General features: G+C 49.4%; 2 protein-coding genes across 5 annotated transcripts in view; one reads left to right on the top strand and one right to left on the bottom strand.

Annotated features, from left to right (window-relative positions):
- Positions 1-4160, top strand: part of SEPTIN8 (septin 8) — a 37572-nt gene extending 33412 nt beyond the window's left edge. For all 4 annotated transcript variants that reach the window (XM_075102972.1, XM_075102971.1, XM_075102975.1 and 1 more), the window contains exon 10: positions 1223-4160. In XM_075102972.1, coding sequence (XP_074959073.1) covers positions 1223-1226 — 4 coding nt within the window. In that variant the 3' untranslated portion in view covers positions 1227-4160. The remainder of the gene's footprint in view (positions 1-1222) is intronic.
- Positions 3594-19168, bottom strand: CCNI2 (cyclin I family member 2). The gene is made up of 6 exons (XM_075102213.1): positions 19115-19168; positions 17422-17556; positions 16587-16661; positions 15274-15414; positions 13991-14221; positions 3594-13163 (listed from the first exon to the last, which is right to left on the bottom strand). Exons 1-6 carry the CDS (start codon positions 19166-19168, stop codon positions 12741-12743), a joined length of 1059 nt encoding a protein of 352 aa, XP_074958314.1. The 3' UTR covers positions 3594-12740.
- Between the last annotated feature and the right edge of the window lie 3581 nt (positions 19169-22749).

Below are 22749 nucleotides of genomic sequence, written 5' to 3'. Positions count from 1 at the left end.
GTGCTGGGGTAGGGGGGCTACCTCCAGCTCAAGAGCACGGCTAGAGGGGGTGCACAGTCACCAGGAGTAAAATTTATAAATTAGGGAGAAGTGGTTTTGGATTGGGTTGGGGATTCCTTCCCCACCCCCCGCCCCGCAAACCTGTGAGCTAGTTTAAAATGTGGTATTTGGGGGTTTCTGCTTAAGCAGGATAATGACATTTGTAACAAAAAATACAAAGGAAGATGCCTCCCCTTGGCCTGGCCAGCGACCTGTCTTCCCAGACCCCCTCTTTATTTGGGAGGCATCAAAAGGAGCCGGGGGTCTCGTGAATCCCGTGTGCCAGAGCACAGCCCTGCCCCATCCCACTGCCGCATCCCAGGCGGGTTTGATGTTAACCCCGCAGACCGAACGGGCATTAAGAGGATCTGTGTATTCCCAAGCAAGTCTTTGCCAGCTTTCTCACTGAGATCTTTTAACCGAACGGGACTGGGAGGCAGCTGGGATGTGGGGAGCTGGTGGCAGGCAGCATCCTCCCCCCGGGACGGGCGGCAGAGCTTCCCCCGGCAGAGTGCAGGGCTTGGGCTGTGCCTGTGGCTTTGCTAAACGAGGAGCGGTGCTTTACAGAGCCAAGTGTAACATTTGCTCGGGGTTTGCACTCTGCTTACACGGGGGCAGGTGCCCACCTGGGGCGGCGCGAGGGAAGCGGGACCCAGAGGATGCCGGGCGCTCATCGCTGCTGGGAGGGGATGGGGATGAGGATGAGAGTGGAGGCACGGCCGGAGTTTATGGGGAAGATGTTGGGGCTGTGCAGGAGCTGGGAATATATCGTAGGCTTGGGGAGGGGGAATAAAGACAGGGATCTTGGCGGGGAGGGGTGGTGGTGGTGTTTGGTTGTTTCAAGCTTTAGAGGAGCTAGTTGAACCTCTTATCATCTCCCGTTTCACCACAGCGCTTTTAGTAGCTTTAGTAAGCGAAAAATGGAGATGGAAGAATTGCGGGTGTCGAGGGGAAACAAAAGCGCTTGTGCTGAGGTTCCTTTCTGCGCTTGCAGCTGCCGAGCGGGTGCTCAGCGTGCCGGGCGTTGCTCTCGCCTGTGAGTCTTCAGATGCCCAAGCAGTGTTTGCCCTTCTCTTCTTTTATTTTTTTTTTTCTGTTTTAACATATTATGCTACGTTTTGCTTTTGTTTAATTTTCATAACTTTAATTCATGCTTTTTTTTTTTATGTTTTGTTTCTTTCAGTTAATCACACACAGACTTTCAGGCCAAGAGTGGACTTGGTGCTTTCATGTGTTAAGTTGCTTGAGTTTCCCACCCTGTGACCCTTCTCATAACATTGTGTGAGTGGACCAAAGTGAAAGAGAAAATGAGCATCTTCGGTGGTTGCGGTGTAACGACTCGCTCTTACCTGTACAGAATTTATCAGGTTTTAAGGAAGTAACCTTGCCCTGTACATTTTGTTAAACTAAGTCAACTAATCCCTAAAGTAAGATGTTTTCTTCTAAACCCAGTGATGGAACAGCTGTGTATAAAGTGACCATAACTGTCTGTCTGAACTCTTCTTACTCACCAGCTAAATACTTGCTTTCTAGATTTATTTTAATTGACTAAGGTGACTGCCTGGGGCTCATCCACCTTCCCCTGCGCGTGCACAAATGTGAGGAGTGGGATGAAGAATGCTGAAACGTTTATTTTTCTAACAAAAGTCTCGATTTGAGTAAGTTTTTAGATTGGGTATAAAAACACAATGCGTAGACTTTCTGCCCTGGGAATCTTAGTCTGAGTAACCCTAATTCCAGTAATTATATATTTTAATCCTGAATTACTCTAAACACTTTCTACATCATTTATAATATATATATATAAAGAGAGAGAGAGAGGTTAATAAAATTCATGGGACAATGTTTTGAATTTTCTTTACTGCTAAAGTAGAACATTTATATAGAAAGATTTTTCATAATTTTGTTGTATAATGTGGAACTACAGGATTTGTGTAACTCTTCACTTGTCATTTACCAATGTATTTTACTGTTGTCGAGAAGCTATTTAAGCGGTCCTCTTTACTTTTACGCTTTAACCTTAAACTTATTACGTGCCTAATAAGGAGAATCCCCTGATCTTGAGCTACCCACCGTATTTATACTGACAGCCTCTATTCCTCTTAGAAGGTGCTTCCTTAAACACTCCTTGTGCCTAGAAATCACAGCCTCGTTTTCCTGGGCAACCGAGCTTAGAGGAATAATGAGCATCGATAGTATTTTATTTTTTTTTTTTTCTATTTAAACCACTTGGTGATAAGGCAGGACAATAACTGAACAGAGGCTTCCTAGCTGTGTTGTCATGGAAAAGTAGTTGGCCCCAGTTCCATCCATGAGGTAACAGGCTAAAAGCAAGCAAATATTTTATATTAATCCCACCCAGCGTCTTTAGAGTTTATAAAAGCCCTGGCTGGCTAAGTGTTAGTTGTGAGTGGGTGCCTTTTATTTCGTTATTAACGTTACAGGATTTCTGTGATTTTTTTTTTTCTTTTTTTTTTTTTCTTTTTTCCCTGAAAGATTTGTCTTTAAGCTGAGATGTCAGCAAATTCCTTATGTGACTTGCAGGAGGAGGTGCACGGCCTTGCACCCGAGCCGTTGCAGGGCGCTCTGAGGGTAGCGTTTTGCTGGATTGTAAAATGAGGTTCTTTAACTTGCATATCCCATTAAAGCAGCTTTTATTTTTTTTTCCCCCGCTAAAGATAGGCTCAGGTGTTAAACTGTTGTCATGTGGACATTGGCCTTTTACGTGGATTATTGAAAACCATGTCAGAGTTACTTGACGCGTGTAAGAACGACCCTCGTGAAGATCTCGCGGGTACCTTTTAAATCGGGCCGTTTTACAGAGAGTGAAAATTAACGCGCCCCTATTGGGGGTCTGCCGGAAGCTGAACGTTGAATTTTTAAGGCTGTGCCTCCAGGTTAGATGTATTTTAAAGAGCAGCTGTCAAATGTTAGGAGCGTCAGCGTGTGTTTTTTCTCAGCGAAACGTACAAGGAGCCCAAACCGTTGTTACGCACAAGACGACAGTTCCGGCTCGCTGTTGACCACATGTAGGAAATTAGGGGCAGGATGTTGATTTTTTGCTAATGAGAGAAACTCTGATGCACTAATTGCATGAGTGAGCAGCGCTCTTTGGTTCATTGTTTTGCTTCTCAAGGCCAACGCTACGAAAACAGTAGCTGATGACGCTGGGCATGCCAACAGCTGCCTCGCCATCACTTTTCCAGTCAGTAGTTTTCCCCCGATCTCATGCTGCAGCCAGCAAGATCTATGCAAGTGGTTCCTACCTGCCCTGGCTCGTCAGAGGTCGATTCTTTTTTCCTAGAATAACAAGTAGTTACGAATAATGATGATAACGAAAGAGTAAAACCTTCATATCCGTGGGCATTGTGGAGAAATTTCCAGCGTTTTCTGATGAAGACACTTGGAATGTATAGAACAATATTTTGATGATGATGATGATTTATGCTTTGACTTTGTGACGGACCTGCCTTTTCCCTGTAGTTACGTGTTCTTTAGAGCAGTCAGCAGCAGCATCTCCCCGGGGGAACTCGGTAATTCTTTTTTTTTTCCCCCCCTCTAGTACTTGATTTTTTTTCCTTTTGGCTGAGACAAGATTTAAGTATGCAATATGTAGGGTAGTTCTGTAGCTTATTTCTACATAACGAGTTACAAATGATGCTGATCTCGCTCCAGTCTGAAGATTTACAGCTTGTAGGCTAGAAGTCAAAGAAAAACCCTTCAGAAGTGACTGAGGCTGTTCAGTTACACATCTTTCAGCTGTTTTATACATTTATCCGTAAAAGGTTGGTATTAATGGGAAAAACTGTCCGTTTTCTTATCATTTAAACATTTACCATCATGTATGTTGTCTGCTTTCTAATTCAAAATGTGTTTTAAGGGCTCTAAGCTCCGTAGGCTTCACACCTGGCTGTGGTGGATGCCCCGGGGTGGGATGGGGTGGTTGGCTCGGAGCACGCGGAGGTGCCTCGGGGAGCAGCAGCCTCTCGGACGTGCTACATCCGCTTGCTTTGTCATTCCAAATGTGTTTGGGTTTAGTTTTTGGTTTTTTTTTTTTTACTTTAATTTCTCTCCACTCACTTTGTACTTTTTTCTTTTATTAAATCTCACGTGTATTTTGAGTTTTTGTGGTGTCATTTATTTAGCAGTGGGTTTCCTGTTACCTAGCCTGGGTTATCTAGTGGATCTCTGCTGAAATAATAACGTGTAATGATTGAAAGCTTACCAGCCACAGGATGCCTTATGACTACTGGGGACATTCAAAAATAAAATTAGCTAATTAGTTAACAATTAGCTAAGCGTACGGTATGCCAAAAAGCACTTCATTTGTAATCTGGGGAGAAATTCTAAGGTATTAATTCGAATGCCATCCCTATTTGGGCAACAGTTGCCTTTCAGCTTGTTTGTACCAGATCCTTTGTGGGATCTGGTGACGGAGCGGGTGATTTACCGGCCGTTTCACTGTTGTCGTCGTGCCTGGAGGGGTGATTTGAGGGTAGGGTGGAAAGGGAGTAGCGATGGAGGGTGACGGTTTCCTGACGGTACTTGCAAAGCTGTATGCTTTTTCTGGAGAAGCACATCATACACTTAGATCAAGGCCCAAAAAGGAGCACAGCTTTAGTTTGGGGCTCTTTTTTCAGAGAGCTGCTGCTGAAGCTTTACCTGAAGGGCTGTTCTTGGTGTCTTTTCTGGGGAACTGCTGCATATGACGTTATATTGAGTTAATTTAGGGTCTCTCTGGGTTTTATTCGGTATTGGACTGAGATAAATGCTGCTCTTAAAACCAGCATGTGGAGCCTGGCTGACTCACAGGGTTTGCTGAAGTCGTGCTTCCGATAGGAGCTGCCTCTGCAGCCCCAGTTTCAAGAACAAAACCAAATCGGTGATACTGGCTGCTCCTGAAATAGTTTAGAAACGTGCAGGGAGGCTGTGCTGTTGCTGCAGGATTTGACTTTGTAAGAGACCTCTGCTTTTTGCATTTAATATGCAGCTTGTTTAAAAGGCAGAGGGCAGTTCTGGTCATCTTATGTGCTCTTGTTTGCATCCCACCTTCTTACAAGGCCGGGACGGTCACCCCAGCTACGGTACCATGCTGTGAGGGTGTACAGCGTCCTCCCGCAGGCAGCTGACCAGAAGCGGTGGTTGGGGATGGTGTGATGTTGCCTGTAGCGATCACCCGCAAGGACGCAGGTGAAAGTCTGAGCCTGCGCTGGGCTCGGGTTTCGTCACTTCAGCCTGTTCCATTTTGAAGACTAAGCCTTAGCGGGGACTTAGCAGTTGACACCAAGTGGCCTGTTTGAAATGTTTTACAGCCTTTTGCATCCCAATACTTTTTAAAGCCAAATCTTTTGGGAGGCCAGAGAGGAGAAAGTGCATTCGGGGAGCTAAGGTGGCAGAGCAGCTGGTCATTTCAAAGATGGGCCACCCGGGCTTTAGGATGGCTTACATTGGCAAGTATTTTTCCCCAGGAGCAATGTTGAGATCATCCATTACTGTTTGTGCAGAGCCTCTAGAGATGCTTGCAAGAGAATGAGCGATGCAAAGCGTTGTTCTAAAAGCAGTTTAGCAGTGAGGTAGGTGCTGTCCATGTTTTGCAGTTCCAGAGCTCAAGTCTGGTGACCAAGGCCCTGGGGACACATTCGTGCTCTCCCTTCAGGAGACAACCCAACCCCATCCCCATCCCCTTTTCTTAGGCTGCTCCTAGGGAGAGCTGCGCGGCTCTGAGGGACGTAACCTGTGAGGCAAGGACAGAGCAAAGCCGCCGGCTCGGGCTGGCCATGCTGGAGGCGGCTCCGCGCCTCTCCCCATCCCCTGCCTCCGCAGCACATGTCTCCTCAGACCTTCCCTGGCAGCAGCCTTTCCTCATTCAAATATTAAATCAACCCTCTGATTACCAGTTCCAAAGAGGATCTTGGCAGCCGTGAGAGCTGCTCCAAGTTGCGATGGTTTAAATGCAAATGTCTCCTGCGTAGCCAGCCCCCCGCGCTGCCAGACGGCGCGCGTTAGGTTTGCCCTTTCACCTTTCATGCTGTCTGTAATTAATGTAAATAACTGAAACTTAAATACTGATTCTCTTTTGTTCTTTCTGTAGCTTTTTTAGTCTTCCCAGTGCGTGCTCCATAACATCAGGAAGACATGTTAATTAGAAGATTTATTAAGGCCAAAACATCTCATGCAGAAGAAATTAATCAGTGCTTTCACCTTTAAGCTTGCAATATATTGCACAGAAGAGATTATGTAGCAAGGACTAAGATGCACCGTACCTCTTGATGGGGAAAAGTTGCCTTGATCAGGTTTCTCGATAAAGTTGAAATCTAAAATACTTGCCAAAAGATAACATGCTAATTCAGGCTGCTGCATGGCTTGGGCTAAACCCACAAAGCTAATCTCTGGGCGAGAGCCTGTGCAAAGCGGTTAACGCTGACCGACCTTCCCGAGGGCCGAAGCGGGGTGAGCGCGGGGCCAGATTTCAGCTTCCCGCTTGAGCTGCCGCTCTAACGGCGTTTCCGTGTGTCCCCTCCTCGGCCTGGTTTCGGGGTGTAACTGGAGAACCTCCTCACCTCCCTAACCTGTCAGCTGGATTCTCACCTTTCCTAGCAATAACTCTTCTGTGTAACTTCCTTCTGTAGACTTACGGGTTTTATAACCAAAATCCCTCAACCTTCATTTGTTTAATTTTCCTAGAGCTGCGCACGCGTGCCTCACGCCCTGACCCCTTCCCCAGAGCTCCCTGCCCACCTCCCACCCGCTGCCTCGGGGACAGGTGATCCAGCCTGGCCAGTCCGGACTCCGGCACTTCCTACTGGGATATGGTGGGTGAGAATGGAACCATTTTAAAGGACGACTAAATGTTATGTGTTTAACGGAGGGGAGACGGTTTAAAGCTGGAGACTCGGCGTTCCTGGTTGTGAGCTCTGTATTTATAACAGGCTGATGGCCCCTTAAGCAAACCCTTGTTTAAAGAAAAGAAAAAAAGGGGGAAAAGGAAAAAAGGCATGATGCCTGTGCCCCAGTCTAACTTCACACAGGAACAGGGAGAGGTCCCCGTGGAGCTTTGTTTTTAAAACAACCTTGTAAATGAATCTCAGGAATGACCTGCTTGTACCAAAGTTGGGTTTAATAAAAGCAAAACTGACTTGTTTAACAAACATCTGTTAAAAACACTGTTTGTACCCTAGCTATATGCCCTGGAACAACAATGTGCTGTGTCCAGATTCACAACCCTCACTGGCGTTCCAGTTTCTCTCTGTTAACCCCCCCACCCTGTAGATCTGTGTTTGCAGTGGGGTGTCCCACTTCCTGAACTGGGATGGCTGGAGGGCTGTGTCCAGTTCTGGGCCCCCCAGTTCAAGAAGGGCAGGGAACTGCTGGAGCAAGGCCAGCGCAGAGCTGCCAAGGGGATCAGGGGCTGGAGCATCTCCCTTGGGAGGAAAGGCTGAGAGACCTGGGCTTGTTCAGCCTGGAGAAGAGAAGGCTGCGGGGGGATCTCATCACTGCTTATAAATATCTGAAGGGTGGGTGTCAGGGGGATGGGCCGGGCTCTTTTCAGTGGTGCCCAACGCCAGGCCAAGGGGCCACGGGCACAAGCTGGAACACGGGAAGTTCCCCCTGAACATGAGGACAAACCCCTTCCCTATGCGGGTGCCAGAGCAGTGGCACAGGCTGCCCAGAGAGGCTGTGGGGTCCCTTCCCTGGAGACATTCACCCCCCGCCTGGACGTGGCCCTGTGCCCCCGCTCTGGGGGTGCCTGCTCATGCAGGGGGTGGGTGGGGTGAGCTCCAGAGGGCCCTTCTGACCCCCTGTACGTCAGGGGCAGCTGCTGCCAGCAGCCTCCCTCCCCGTCTCCGAGCTGCTGCTTGCCCGGCGCCGTGGGGCTGTAGGATGGGCAGCAAACCAGTCCGTGGCAGGAGGTGGGAAGGAAGCTTGCAGCCCGTCACGCTCCCTTGGGCCGGTGCTGTGACCGGAGCGGGACAAGATCTGGTGGTGAATAGCGGGGGGCATGGCAGGAGCCCGAGGAGGCTCCCACCGAGCAGGCTGTGTCTCCATCACCACCCAAGAGTTTGCTGAGACCGAGGGAAGATGGTGTAGAGGCACGAGGCACTGACTGCCACGGGTGCTGAGCTCCTGGCCCTGGGGGGTGTCATACATGACCGTTGCCAAAACACCTGGATGCCCTTGGAGTAAATTAGAATTTGGAAATCAATCTCGGTGTGTAACAGGCCTGTGGCGTGTGCCCCAGAAATAACCAAAGCAGGCACACGGGCAAGGTCTGGAGACACCTGCCCCTTGCAGGCAGCAGGGACTAAGCCCCGTGACAAGGGCGTTTGTGCCCCGTGGCTCATCCCTGCCTGTACCTGCTGCCGCAGCGCGCAGGGACGAGGCACCACGTGCTTCAGCGGGACCAGGTGAGAAGCAGCCAGGGTCTGTCTCTCTCGGGGGCCATGGATTCAGAGCTGGAAGTCCGCTTAGGTTGGGTCTGTCTGTCTTCACATCTGTTGTGCCAAAGCAGCAGGTGACCGTCAGGCTGAGCTGAGCAGTGAAACACCCTTTGCTGCCACTTCAATGACTGTTTTAAACTTGCCTGTGGCCTCTTTTGAGGCAAACCAGTTAAATTCCTTTAGCAAAGCTTTAGTCTGGTTTGGAGCTATCCTCAAGTTAGATTCCCACCTGGATTGGGGAATTGGGAATAAAAGCTTTCCCCCCACCCCGCTTCTAAATTTCTCAGAAGATTTTATTAAGTTCTGTTTGCCACGACCGTAGTTTGGTCACCAGTGGGATTCAAGTTGCATGCCTTGCTGAGGAAGAACGAGGGGGAGCTGCTGAGACCTGCCAGGAGTTAATGCATCGCTTGATCTAAGCGCGCTTTCCTGCATGCTTAAAGATTCGAACTGTAAGTACCGTTCAAATTGAATTTAAAACAGTAAAGCCAATTAGAAAAAAAAAAAAACCACCAGAGCAGCCACAGAGGCATCCCCACAAATGAGATACAAAGGCAGCCCGGAAGAATAAACACATAAAAGGCTTTACACACATCAGGAAGCGCTTGGTGTTGGTAACATCCTTTGGTGCGTTTCTTTGACGTGTCAGCGAATTCTGTCAGAAACCTGTAATATGGCAGAACAACTATCGTGTTACTCTTCCCTCTGCTGTTTTCTCACATCTTGATCGATTCTCTGACCACAGAAGTTTCTTTATTTGTGCAACCGTGTAAATGAACTCTTCTTCTAGGTCATTGCACGCCCACCGTAAGGAGCAATACCGAGTCGGGTTTGTTATCTGAACCACTCTGGTGAGCGCCGGCCCGCGGTGAGGCAGCCTCATCCCCACGCGTGACGGCTCCGGGGTGACTCGCTTTACCTGCGACACGTTTCCCTTTGGTGGTGGTTTATGGATGGGAGATGTGGCGGCAGCTGGGGGTGCTTCTGAATTGCTTCGCTGTTTCTGTAGGTGTCTGGTTTATATTTTGGTTCTGATTCAGAATCGGTGCAGCAGCGGTGTCTGCCGGGAAACTTCTTGAAGGACAAAACAATTCCATGGATACTGGCTACAGGGGGGTCGGGTGTAAGTGCAGCTTTGCTTACAAGGTGGTGTCAGCTTCAGGCAGCGGGAGATCAGGCCCGAAGTAAGGCCGCAGCAAAAGGAGGCTGGGTCTGAGAGGCATGCCTCACCTGGCTGAGGTTCCTGCAGGGAAGGGGATCCCGCCATTGCTGGCACAAACCCACCCTTGCGTCTCTGCTGAGGGCCAGAGCCAGGAGCTGTGCTCTGCTCGTGCCGGAGGGAGGGAGGAAGCAGCCTTCCTCACCAGGGCAGGATGAGGCACCCTAAGAGCTCTTTGAAAACACTCTGTAAATGTTCTCCAGAGTTTTACAGAGATCAAATAGTCCCCAAAATAACAAACCTCACAAAACTAGCCCTGAGCACAGCCAATCTGTGCCCAAACTCGCTGTGCTGGCCGAACCTGGCACCCTCTCGCCGGTAACTGGTGCGTAGCAAAATGGTTAGGGGATCCACAGCGATGAGCGTGGGCACGGGTAGTTACACTCGTGTCTGTAGCAAGCGTGCCACGCGCAGCCCATCTGGGAAACTCAGCAGGGCAAAACGATTGCTCCCGTCACTGCTGTCACCTGGCTGCGTGGCGTGTCGGGCTTGTTACTCGTACAGCTGGTAAAGGGAAAAGATATTAACAGCCTCAGACTCTGTTCTGCCAGTGCGAATGGAATTTGCGCAGCTCTCGCTATGGAAAACGCTCGCTTTCTGTAACAAGGATGATACCGTTGCAGCAGCGGCTTCTTCCTGTAGCTTGCAGTTTGTCCTTTAGGGCAGGAATCTCCATTCTTAACAGTGACGCAAAGGTGAGCGGCACTTTTAACCTGCCGAGGCCATGCCGCAGGTGTCGGTTCCTTTGCCGTAACTCCAGCGTTGGAAGAGGTGTGCGGGAAGGACCTGTGCTGCCAGGGAAGCAGCGTGTCCTGGGAGAGCAGGCAGGCTCCAGACTCACTGTGCCCATCCCAGTACGGCATCTTGCACCCCGACTGGGAACGCAGGGCCCTGGTGGGCCTTTCAGCAGCACTGACCTCATCTTCTGGGATGAACCCCCTGTTAATGTATACTTTTGAGCGTTGGTCGTGTAGATCTGCAGAGGCTTTGAGAAGCAGGTTGCTTCACAGTTTTTAATGTGACAGCCAGCTTGCGGGCAAGGAACTATGGACATAGGCCCAAAGCTGGGGGAAAAACCATGAGGTGTGGTTGTTGCGGTGTAAAGTTACAGCGTGTTAATCACCACACGTAGAATTTTTCTGCTAGCATTTCCACTGGTTACGCAGCTGGTGAAGATGCTCAGGATATGGCGAAGGGATGGGAGGAAAAGCAGAACCAGGCACGCACCCCACCTTCCTGCAAGGACCTCTGCGGGCATCGGCTCCTCTTCTAGAAGCACACCGAGACCATGCAGACCAAACTTGTATTTTATTTAATCAAAACTTGCCTCCTTCAGTCAGGCAGTCAAGTCATGGCTTGTGATGGAAAAGGAAGGTGCCTCACTGCGGGGAGGGAAGAGCCCCGCCACAGAATGCAAGCCTCCCCTGGGGTACGTAGGCAGGGTGAATAACGTACCCCACGCAGGCCGCTGCCCGGCCCCCGGCAGCGTGGGCGCCTCATAAACCTCGCCCGGTCTAAAACCGGGCGCCGAGTCCCGCTCCCGCAGCCTCCCCCGGCCAGGGCAGAGGCTCTCTGCTGCAGCACAGCATTCGCAGTTTGCGGGGGCTTTGGCTTGCCTCGTGGGACCTCCTTCGGTTTCGCCGCTGGTTCGAGTCGCATCTGCCCAGGCGTGTCGTTTGCACCCAGCCTCTGACACGAAATGTTTCTTTCTGCAATGCTTAGGCACCGCTTTCTTTGTGGTTTAAAAAGAAAAGCGTGGCTTTCTCCCTGTGCACATACAAAGCGCGCTCTGTTCTCAGTGCCAGCTCTGGCAAATGTGATGCTTTTGAAAGTGTTATCTGTTAACAGAGCTGCTCAGGACATCAGTCCTGCTCAGTTAGATGTTCAGGGATGCCTCTCCTACAAGGTAAAACGATGAGCAAGGGAAGGAAGGCCAGGAACTTTCCTCCCGCACTGATGAGCGCTGCTGTTACACAGCACGAGGGTCTCCTTGCTCCTGCCTCATCCCTATTTATTTATCTGTCCTGTGCCATTATGTGAGACACCCGCTCAGCATTTAGCCTGTGCCACAGGAAACCCTTCCTTGGTTTGTGACAGGACGCGCAGGTGTGGTGGTGTTACTCATCCAGTGCTGTCTGGATTCAAGCTTGTCCTTCAAGCTAGGACAACCACCACCTGAATGCTGGCCCTGTTGTTTAAAACAATGAAAAAATCCCCTAAGAAAACACTTACTTTAAAAGAACTTTTAAGGCTCGTTTTTAAAGCGCAATGGAGGTTTAAAGCGAACTTCGTAGTTTGTAAAACCGCTTTGCTGTGGAGATGAGCAGTTACTAAAAGCTGATGTGGTGGGGAGGGAATTCATTAAAGGCACTTTGTATTGTCTAGTCTGGTAAGACAGAATAAATAAAAAAAAAACCTGAAAGGCAGGCGCTGGTGGGTGAGGGCCCGAGGCAGCGGCAACTGCGGACAAGAAGCGATTTCCCACAGCTCGTAGGAACTGGGATTGGGTCTGTAATGGCTTAAGCAGGAAGGAGCGCAGCCCTCAGGCCCCTGGATTCTAGTAAGGCCTTAAGGAGAACCACAAGGTTTGGTTCTCAGACTTCTCACTGCTAAATCAAAACCGTGGCTCCACCTGAGGACCGCTCGTACAGAGCCAGGAGTGGGAGCTCCCCCTTCCTCGGGAGCAGCTCCTGTTCACCCTCCCATGGGGCCAGTCAGATTAGCTCTAATAAGAGAACAATGGGAGTGAGCTGGGTGAAAGGCTCCATCTGTCACACTTCATCACAGCTATTTTAAAAATAAACTCTGAGGCATTTGGCTCTCTCTGGTGCAGTTCGTAGCCTTCGGCCAGCTTGATCTCTGAGCTGCAGGACTGTGACCAACTCTCTCCCCAGCTTTCTGTATTTACATGATGTTAAAAGCTGAGGGGCAGCACACACTGCTCAGGAAGGATGCAAAAAAATAGAAAGAGAATACCAATTTGTCATTATCCTCTGAAAAACACGGCGGTGCTTTTGCTCTGTCACCTGTTCATTCGCTGGGACCTACCGGTTCTGCAGTTGCTGCTTCCGAGGCGGCTGTAAGGGGGGACAGGGGGACCTGCCCTCTCCAGGCCTCAGCTGAGGGTGGGAGCTGCCCGCATTCATCCTCCCACCGCTCGCTCCCCCGTCCTTGCTGTACAGGTGTCTGAATCCATCGTAGTATTCATCAGCCTCCACGGTGCCAGCAGGAATCTGGGCTGTAGCAGGCGTGAAAGGTGCTGAAACCGGCTGGCTTGCGGCGACCCTCAACCCCACTTGATGGGAATTCTTCAATCCAGAAGGGTCGTGGCAGGGTGGCCTTGCCTGGGGGTGGCCCTGGGTAGCTTGGCTGATGGGACAGAAAACATAAACTGCATTGGATGGCTGCAGGAACGTTAGCTCTTGATCCGCAAGCTCTTTGCAGTGGATGAATTCAGTGTTGTTAATCTGTAAGGAAAGATGTGGATTTTTTGGTAAGTTCATGATAAATTACTTTCTCTTCTGGCCACTGCTCCTGTAACTCTGTAATTAGGGGGAGGGCAGGGACAGGCGGGAGTGGATGCCTCCAGTATATGCAGAGAAGCAATATGTGTGTTGGCCCTGATGCAAAACACCTTAACCAGGTGAGCTACCACATAAACGGTGGGCAAGCGCTCCCTCTTTTTAGGAGGTGGCAGCAGTCAGGAGGGACTGCAGGAGGCTAGGTTGTTTCAAACTCAAGACCACAAAATGGGCCGCTGGCAAGCTGGCAGCCTGCATCTTTAGCCTTCTAAAGGCTCTCTTAAAAGGTGCGTTTTATGAAACTGGAGAAAAGCTTTAAAAAAACCAACCAAACCAACACAGCTTGCCTTTAATGTGTATCAGTAGAAGCCAAACTGGTTGTATTTTAAAAGCAATGTAACTGTACTTAAAAGTTCTCGCAGTCTTCAGCGGGAGGCTGGGGACACAGCGGGCAGGTTTTTCGGTGCTCTCAGACGCTCCTGTTGTGGGAGAATCTCCCCTTGCTCAGCAGGCAGGGAGCTCTCGGTGGCCAAGCTCTGGAAACCTCCCTTCCCTGCCAAAGGGAAGCTCCTGTCCCCAGCCCCAGCCCTTAACTGCAGTTTTATTCCCTCTCTCGTTAGCGCTAGCAGGGTCTGCAGCAAAGGCAGAGCATGGACACACGCTTCTCAGAAGGCTGCTGAAGTGCAATGTTGGTTGTAAACACGCGTGCGCTTTATGAATTTATCGGTGTCCTGGCCTCAAGGTTTGTGACCAAAGGCCATTTTGATCCCTACCTGTGCTTTTTTTAGCAGATCAGTAATAACAGGAAACCAATCAGGAGTCAGCCTCTCCAGCTCTAAGGTGATGATCACCAAAGCCAATGTGGAGCCCTTAAACTGCAATAGCTGGTGGCACGCCATACAGTGCTGTAGCTGTTTGGTCAAGAACGCGACATGGCGGGAAGGATTCATCTGAGGCAGCCCTTGTAGTAGATGGGGCCAGTTGGACATCACCATGGCATGGAACTGGAGAGAAGATAAAGTGTATATATATATAAAAAACACAAAAAAGCAGAGGTCAGTGAACTTTGTATGTTTTCCTATGTTATCAATCAGAAATACAGACTAATTGCATCTCATATCAGGAAACCTAAAGGGTTTCCCTCCCTCCCCCTCTTTTTTTTTTTTGTTTGTGGTTTGTGTTTGTACTTGCCAACCTTTGAACTGGTTTTTTGAGCTTATGATGAATGTACGAGGTCTGTGTTTCCTAACAATTTATGACGTTTCTACGTTACCCAGATCGCTATCCAGGAGATTCAATTCAGGCCAGCAGCTACAAATAGAGTAAAACCAATAACACTGACTGCACTCTGAATTTACTGAGGAAACAAGCACCTAAGAAAGGCAGTTTTCACAATCAGCAGCCTAAGGCGGCTTAATATTTGCACATAACCTTAAAAAAAGGGATCCAGGGTGTGTTCGTATCACAGGATTTTTGCCTTACTAGCACATGATCGTTTCTTGAAGACAGAGTTTAATTGTTTCTATCAAATGTTTAGTAACTGCGGTGTGAACTAAGTGCCCGATTGGGGTCATCTCGTTGCCGAAAACAAGGGTCAATAATTAGCGGGATGAAAAGGAAAATGGTTTAAGAAAAAAAAACCGTGTGTGTGAAATGTAGCAAAACTCTGACAGCTTTCTCTGTACAGTATTAATAGAATGGAAATAGTTAGAAATATTTTTGCAGTGTGTATTTAAAAAAATAAAAATGGCGTATAGTTGTGCATTATGAGAATCTTTTTAACGTCCGTTTTAGTTGTCCTTTAAAGATGGGAGTCAATTTTTTGAGAAAAATGAAAGGTTTTAAATAATAGAAAATTTTGAATATAAGTAAATAAAAAAAAATCACTGTAACATTCTACAGAAGACTTGCAGATAGCAAAGAACAGGTAGTTTGCAGAGCATCTTGGGAAGGATGTGTGGGTGTGCGTATGTGTGCGCATCGGTGTTTTCTAGTCTCATTTGATAAGGAGCTGTTTCTTTAAAGAAGAAAAAAAATTGCAAAACTTAGTGCTTACAATGTTTAAGAAATCCACTGGTGTTGCTGTGTAAAGATCCCAGTGAAGCTTATCTAGTATAATTCTTTCCATTCTCAAGATCTCAGCTGGAGAGCGTTTACAACCACTCTGCACTGCGAGCATCTTCACCGATGGCATTACCTGTAAAAAAAAAAAATAATTAAAAAAATTAAAAATAATAAAGAAGCCAACATCCTCCACGGTGCTCTGTGTGTTTCTCTGTATTGCAAAGGGACCTGACAAGTTTATACGCATCCTGAAGCGCAGAATGCTCGTTCAGGAGACCGCTTTCCCAGGTAACTCCCGTCCTAAACGAAAGCTGGCCCGTGCTCGCCGCGGCGCAGCTGGCAACGAACCCACAGCACGAGCGGTGCCGCCGCCTCCCGAGTCACCGTGGGCTCCTTAACGCTGCCTCGGTGGTGCGCCTTCCCTGCTACCAGTCTCATTAGTTTTGCCCCTCTGACACGGAGGGGGCTTCCTGATGGCCTGTTTTACAGGGCCTTCCTTAGCTGTCTTGTCTCCTGCAGTCATTGACTCAGCGTCTCCTTTTTAGGTGAGGGGAGAAGAACCACCTCACCCTAAGAAAGACTATGAGGAGCATCTCGCTGCAGCAGTTGTTCGAAGAGACATGCATGTCTGACTCCAGCTCCTCGGTTTCCTGTTCTTTTTCAAAACAGAACGAAGGAAAGAGGAGAAATGCAATCTGAAATGCTTTTGGCTCATGTTTGTAAATGTCTGAAGTCGCTTCTGCCACGAGAGATGATCTTGTGTAATCCCACGCTTACACGGGCAGTTGCTGTTTTTATGTGCTCACCTTGAGGTGCAGGCCTGAGTCATTTCCTCACCAGGTTCAGGACCAGGTTCGACTCCAAGCAAACTCATCTATTTTAAGCTTCCTCTGAAGTACCTCTGCTCTGTCTCACCTCCCTTACCCTCCCAGGACTACAACAAGGAATTACAGCACACTGATGTTGTGCGCACAAAGCTGTGCGTGCACATCTTGACTGTCCCCTTCCCCAGACCAAGCTTTGCTGTGAGACGTGGATTCCAAAGAGGGGAGAGAGGTTTAAGAGCAGGAGGAGGGAGAAACACCCATGACAGAAGCAAACACAAGTCCTTCATCCATAAGGGTCATGATTCATCCAAGCAACGGTGAGACAGGACTGAAAATGGTACTGTCACCCCTTAAGGACTACTTAGGGTAAAGAAGTTAACACCACCTTGTTGTGCTCAAGCTGTTGAAAGACCTGGAAACATGAACAACTTGAACACAAAAGATGAGTTTACGTGTGTTTAAAATTAACCATACAGACCTCATCTTCTTCATTGGTTTTTGCTGCAAGGACAAGGCAGGAAATTGCTATGCACCGAAGATATTTTAATTGGGCCTGAAGGGAGAAGAAGAAAACACTGAGTAAAGAAGATAACAGTCTTGGGGGAAATTACTGTCATTCTATGGCAGATACACAAGTTTCAAACTTGTGTTTAAGTTAGAGTTGCTTCTGAATTAGTTTAGCTGCAGAAGGATTCATTTGAAGATGGAAATTGAGCAAGGAAATCCAAAGTGAAACAAAATAAATCCTCCTCTTGGTGCAATTTTTACTCATGCATCCCACAATGTTTAGACTGTGCAATGCCACAGTATTTACAACGCAATATTATTCCTCTTCTCAGCCGAGATATTAATTAATACACTTTTGCTCAATGCCAGTATTGATCTAAATAGACTTGAGAGCTGCAAGGCTCTGTTCGACTCATAACTTTGCTGTTGCTTCAATAGCAGGAAAAGTTGGCCCCACAGTTTGGTTAAAAATAGTGGTTTCAAAACTAAAATATTGAAAGTGATAATGCAAATGTTTTCTCTTTAGCAGGGACAACCAGATGATAATGAGTTCTTTGTACTTACCACAGCATTTGGACTACAATTCGCACAAACACTTCTACCGCAGACTAGATCAGTGGAACCTTATCAAACACTTGAGTTGATGTGTATATGTATCCTTAAAAGCCTTCCCCAGCGAAGACCCTGACTGCTCCCTAAATCTGCTGCCAAACATAGTGCCTGCTTTGTGTATAAACTGATTACATACTCCTTACAACCCCAGTCAGTAATCCAGCCCCCCAAAACAGCTGACAGAGATTCTGTACCTTTACTGATGCCAATAACCGGTTAAGGATGCTGATAGCTAAGGCAAATGTTTCAGGGTAAAACTGGAACTGAGAGCTTATTTCTGCAATCCAGAGAACCGCTTTCTTGTAACACAACAGGGAGATATCTGTGCCCTGAGGGGAAGAAAAAGAAGAAAAATACAGTTAGTGCTTTGATGATTTTGTTAACGTATCTCCAAAGGAAGACTCAAATCATTCTAAGTGCTCTAATTAACATTTCCGATGTCTGGAGGCTTGAAATGAAGAAAGCCGATGCTGTGTTTACAGAGCGAGGGCAAGGGCACATTTCGGAGCGGTTTAAAGCGCTCGCTGGTGTTGCCCACCCAGTCAGGCTCTAGCTGTGCATACAAGGGCCTGGCACTGGCTCATACTGGAGTACGGAATGGGGACGCACCCAGCCCTCCCTTGGCACAGCACGTCTGAACTGAGCTCTTACAAGCAAGGTGCTGCATGTGCTCATTATTTCCCCATCCTGAGAAAACTGAAGCCTCCCAGGCAGCGTGTGTTTCGTTCAGCCAGCCTCGACACAGTGAGGGAGGAACTGGAGTCAGGAGCAGGTTTTGTTTTACTCTGCGAGATCTCTTTTTTAACAGCCCTTGAGTTTGCTTAGCATTGGGACCACAGAAGCTGGGTTTGTGGCTCCCCCGAGGCAGAAGGCAAAACAGACTCAGTTTTCGTTCTTTCTTGTACCTTGTTTGAAGATGCATTCAGGTGAGAGGAAGGGCTTTACTCTGGCTGCCATTCCAATGCCACGCACGAACCATGGCACGTATTCGAACATTACTGTAGGAGAACTGAAAGGGCCGAGCAGCTACCCAGAACAGACAACATTTACCACCAGTTCATTTAATATTACTCATCACATTATCCTTGTCACTATTGTGCCTTATTTAGTAGTAAAAATACTTGGTAAAAAATAGCATTTCTACACCATTGCAAAAAAGAGACAAGGCTGGCAGGGTGCTTTTGTGCATTCTTCCATGGATCTGATGCTCTTTCCAGAAGCAGCTGAGCGTAACCGTTTCTGTTGGACACAGAGGGCCATTAAGTGCTGGAGCTTCCTAAGGTAGCAGGCTGACTTGCTTTAGCAGCTGGGAATGGGGCTGGGTTTCTGTCAGGCCTCAGTGAATTCCCTTTTCTCCCATCTGAATATATGGGACTCAAAGACGGTGTCGAGCACAATTAACTCTAACATGATGCATTTACGACTTTACCATCGATTGTCTGCTCTTACCTGCTGCACCGGATTTCCCAAAACTACTTGAGTCGAAGCCAGTGCAAAGCACCTGGTGTACATGGGGCATTAATAAGGTGTAAGATGGGACAAACGCAGACCCTCCCCCTCCATGCCTTAAGCTTAGTCTGTGTGGGACGACGTCTGCATTGAGGTGGATTAGATAGCAGGGCAAGCACTGCATCTCCATAGCACCCCTTAGGCACTTCCAAAGAGGACAAGGGAAAATACCTTCAGGGTGAGATTCTTCGAAACTGGCACTTTCCAAATCCTAGCCTGTCTGGCTATGGCATTTTCCAGGAAGACGGCAAGTCTCGAGCTCTCTGCAAGTCCAGGGCACTTCATGGCAGGTCGTTGAGCCAGTTTTCTTGGTGGGAGCCACTGTCAAAGCCAGGAAAAGAATTATAAAGCAACATCCCAGCTCCTTGTACTACGTACGATTTCCTCTCCTTGTGCCTTTCCAATGCTAAGAACAAAGTCGGGAGCAGCCATACGACCTGTTTGTTTGCAGGCAGAGCAATCCTTTCATCCATTTTCCCAGGGGAAAGCTCATGATGAAAGAAAACATGTTGAATGGCTAAGCAACAGTGCAGTCAAGCTTTTCTCCTCCCGCGTTGTGTAAAGGCTTGCTTAAGCAACCTTGGGTGAGCAGGAGGAATTGCTCCGTTTACCTTGTTTCACATGCAGCTCTCCGTTTGCAGAGCTATTAAGGTGCAACCCGTTATCACCTGATTTCAAGTTTCTGGCAAATAGAGGTCTATTGTTTCCGTACAAAAGCTCAACGATGACTGTTCTTAGGAGGTTTATTAATTCCCAGTTAACAATTTTCCTTAAAGCAGTCTAATTTTTCTCTGTTGCTGTTGAAGACGTGCAACAGGAATGCTTTGGAAATGCCACTCTCCAGACTAAGCACGTATTTACATGAAATAAATGTTTCTATATATTATCACATAAGAACTGAGCGGTGACAACATCTCAGCCGGAAACTTCAACTAACTGCTAGCCAGAGTGTTTCAGCACTTACATTTTGCTGTCCCTTCAACAGCAGAGAAAAGATGTTACTCCATATAAAATTTCTGCTTTTCTTTGCAAAGAGTGGTGGATGTGGGGTTCCTCATCAGTGCTTTCGGGAAGCTCACACCATTAGCTCTACAGCTCCATTAAAAAAAACCTTAAAGTGACACGAGCTTTCCGGAAACTGCCCTACACTTCTAAAGCTGCAGCTCAGTGACGTGTGCGTTTCACTGAAAGGAACCACACATGACTGGCTTTCACTGCCACTGGATATCAGTGCATCCAAACCTGACTGCCTGGACCATTTCAGCAAAAGAAAAGCGAGAAAAGGTTTGTCTGTCCAGTTTGATGCACTGCAAAGTTTATCTTTCTGTACCTGGGAGGGAAAAGAAGAATTAATTGAAAGCTCACCCTCCAGCTAATTTGAATGCGACTGTCCCTGAGAATGACACTGAGCAGTTCCTGCACCACCCACGCCCGCCTGGCCCTTCCAGTCCCACACCATGACCAGGGGCGTGGGGAGCCCCGTCTCAGGAGGAGACCCCCCCCCACCCACGCCCCGCGGCACCGTCCTTACCCGCTCTGCCTGCGGGGACCCACCACGGATCCGTGAGGTGCTTCGCCCCGCCTTCAGTGCCCACGGGCGCTGCTGAACGCCTCAGCCGGTAACTTCTGTGTCATAAAGCCACCACGGTAAAAAAAACACAACCGTCTAGCGGGTGAGAACATCCTTTCCGGCAGAGCTCTGCGGTGGGCTGACCCTGGCTGGGTGCTGGGTGCTGGGTGCCTGCCGAAGCCGCCCCATCGCTCCCCTCCTCAGCTAGACGGGCAAGAAAATTTAACAAAAGGCTTACAGGTCAAGATAAGGACAGGGAGGGGTCGGCTCACTCACCAGCTACTGTCAGGGGCAAACCAGACTTGACTTGGGGAAATTAGCTTAATTTATTAACAATCAAATCAGGGTAGGGTAATGAGAAATAAAAACAAAATCTTAAAACACCCTCCCCCCACCCCTCCCTTCTTCCTGGGCTCAACTTCACTCCCGATTTTCTCCACCTCCTCCGACCAGAACCTCCTTGCGTGACCATGCTTGTCTTGGGAAACCGCAGCCTTCTCCCGCTCACAGCTTGATCTCATGGGGAATGGCTCTGCTGGATCACCAGGTCGCCTCCCTTCTGCTCCAAACCCCTCGGCAATTCCCAGGCGAACGCTGTCTTGGCCCGCGTGGGTCTGTCTCACCTGCACAGAGATCGTTGGCTGTGTCAGGCAAAGCCATGCATTCCTGGGATCAGGATGAATTTCTGCCACAGTGAAAAACATGGTAACCTTCAGCATAGCCCCCCAAATCCACCCCTACCCCCTTTCCTGGCATCGGTTGTTGCCTTGGCAAATGCACTGCCCCTTCTCTTGGGCATGGCCCTGCCCAAAATACCCCTTTGCTGTATCCACACCATCCCCAACACCTGACATGAGCTGTTTTCCTTCCAGACGCAGGGAAGGATCCTCTTTTTTTTGTTTTATGGAGCATATGCACCCCTGTCCCCTCCCAGGGCTGGGCCACTCCGCCATGTTTGCCTGCACCAGGCTCTCCCCACCTCTCGCAACCACTCTCCTCAGCCTTCTCCTTGGCTCCTGGTTCCCATGGGGAGCTGGTTCCAATATTTTATGTTAAACCCCTTCTTGTTCCTCAGCTTTGTCTGCCCACACATGACTCCCTCTTCTCTCACCAGCCCTTTGGGTTATACATTTTTGGTGCTAAATTACACTATTAGTCTACAAATCTTTGCATACGGTACAACTCAGAGTAATGCTGTGGCAATGTATAAATAGCAAAGCCACTGTGTTTGCTGAACACCTTGTGCTTGACCTTCCTGACTCACCTGGTGACGCTCAGCTGGGGATGAAGGAACAGCCCCGTCCTGTCACTACCGGCGTGTTCCTGGCCCTGTGATGCACCAGTGAATTTGGTAGGTGAGATCAGAAACCCCTGTGGAAGCCCCAGATCAATCCTGTCCACATTCCGGCTCCCACCTGACTTACAGCCCTCAGCTTGTTTCTGTGCTTGATGCTTGCTGCTGGTTACTCCTGGCCTTGCTCGGGGACTCCAGCCTCGGTGTCCAGAGCAAAGGCAGCACAGTGAGGAGTGGGACTGGAACAACACCCTGCGACCTGCCGACAGAAGGGTTTGGGTGTGCAGAAGTACCTGGTGGGTGGGGGAGAGTGAGACACCGATCAGGGATCAGGAAAAGAAGGAGATGGAATTTCTGGCTGTGTGAAGAGGCTTGGCCGCAACCCTGGCAGAGCCACCGGAGCCCTGGCAGAGCCACTAGAGCCCTGTCGGACCCATGGAGCCCTGTTGGACCCATGGAGCCCTGTCAGAGCCATGGAGCCCTGTTGGACCCATGGAGCCTTGTCAGAGCCACCGGAGCCCTGTCAGAGCCACTGGAGCCCTGTCAGAGCCACCGAGCCCTGTCGGACACATGGAGCCCTGTTGGACCCATGGAGCCTTGTCAGAGCCACCAGAGCCCTGTCGGACCCATGGAGCCCTGTTGGACCCATGGAGCCCTGTTGGACCCATGGAGCCTTGTCAGAGCCACCAGAGGCCTGTCAGAGCCACCGAGCCCTGTCGGACACATGGAGCCCTGTTGGACCTATGGAGCCCTAGCAGAGCCACCAGAGCCCTGTTGGACCCATGGAGCCCTGTTGGACCCATGGAGCCTTGTCAGAGCCACCAGAGCCCTGTCAGAGCCACTGGAGCCCTGTCAGAGCCACCGAGCCCTGTCGGACACATGGAGCCCTGTTGGACCCATGGAGCCCTGGCAGAGCCACCAGAGCCCTGTCGGACCCATGGAGCCCTGTTGGACCCATGGAGCCCTGTCAGAGCCCCCGGAGCCTCGCCGGCCCCGCGGAGGGTCGGTCATTCCCGAGCCGTGTCAGGCCCAGGGCCGGAGCCCCGGGACGCCCCGCACCCGCCGCGAGCGGCGCCATCGAGGCGCGGCGACACCCGCCCCACGCCGTTTCCATGGCGACGCCCCGCCCACCCCCGCCGCTTCGCCCCG

This window comes from Phalacrocorax aristotelis, chromosome 8, assembly GCF_949628215.1.
Source record: "Phalacrocorax aristotelis chromosome 8, bGulAri2.1, whole genome shotgun sequence".
NCBI classification, from domain to species: Eukaryota; Metazoa; Chordata; class Aves; order Suliformes; family Phalacrocoracidae; genus Phalacrocorax; species Phalacrocorax aristotelis.
The sequence above is the reverse complement of the archived record's forward strand: the minus strand, read 5'-3'. Positions and strand labels throughout refer to the sequence as shown.

Coding starts and splice junctions, on each gene's coding strand:
- CCNI2 (XM_075102213.1), bottom strand. CDS start 19,168: ATGGCTGCTCCCGACTTTGTTCTTAGCATTGGAAAGGCACAAGGAGAG. Junction 17,557..19,114: donor AGGCACAAGGAGAGGAAATC/GTACGTAGTACA, acceptor TCTTCCCCTCAG/GGCACAGATATCTCCCTGTT. Junction 16,662..17,421: donor GGTTATTGGCATCAGTAAAG/GTACAGAATCTC, acceptor TTCTCCCTTCAG/GCCCAATTAAAATATCTTCG.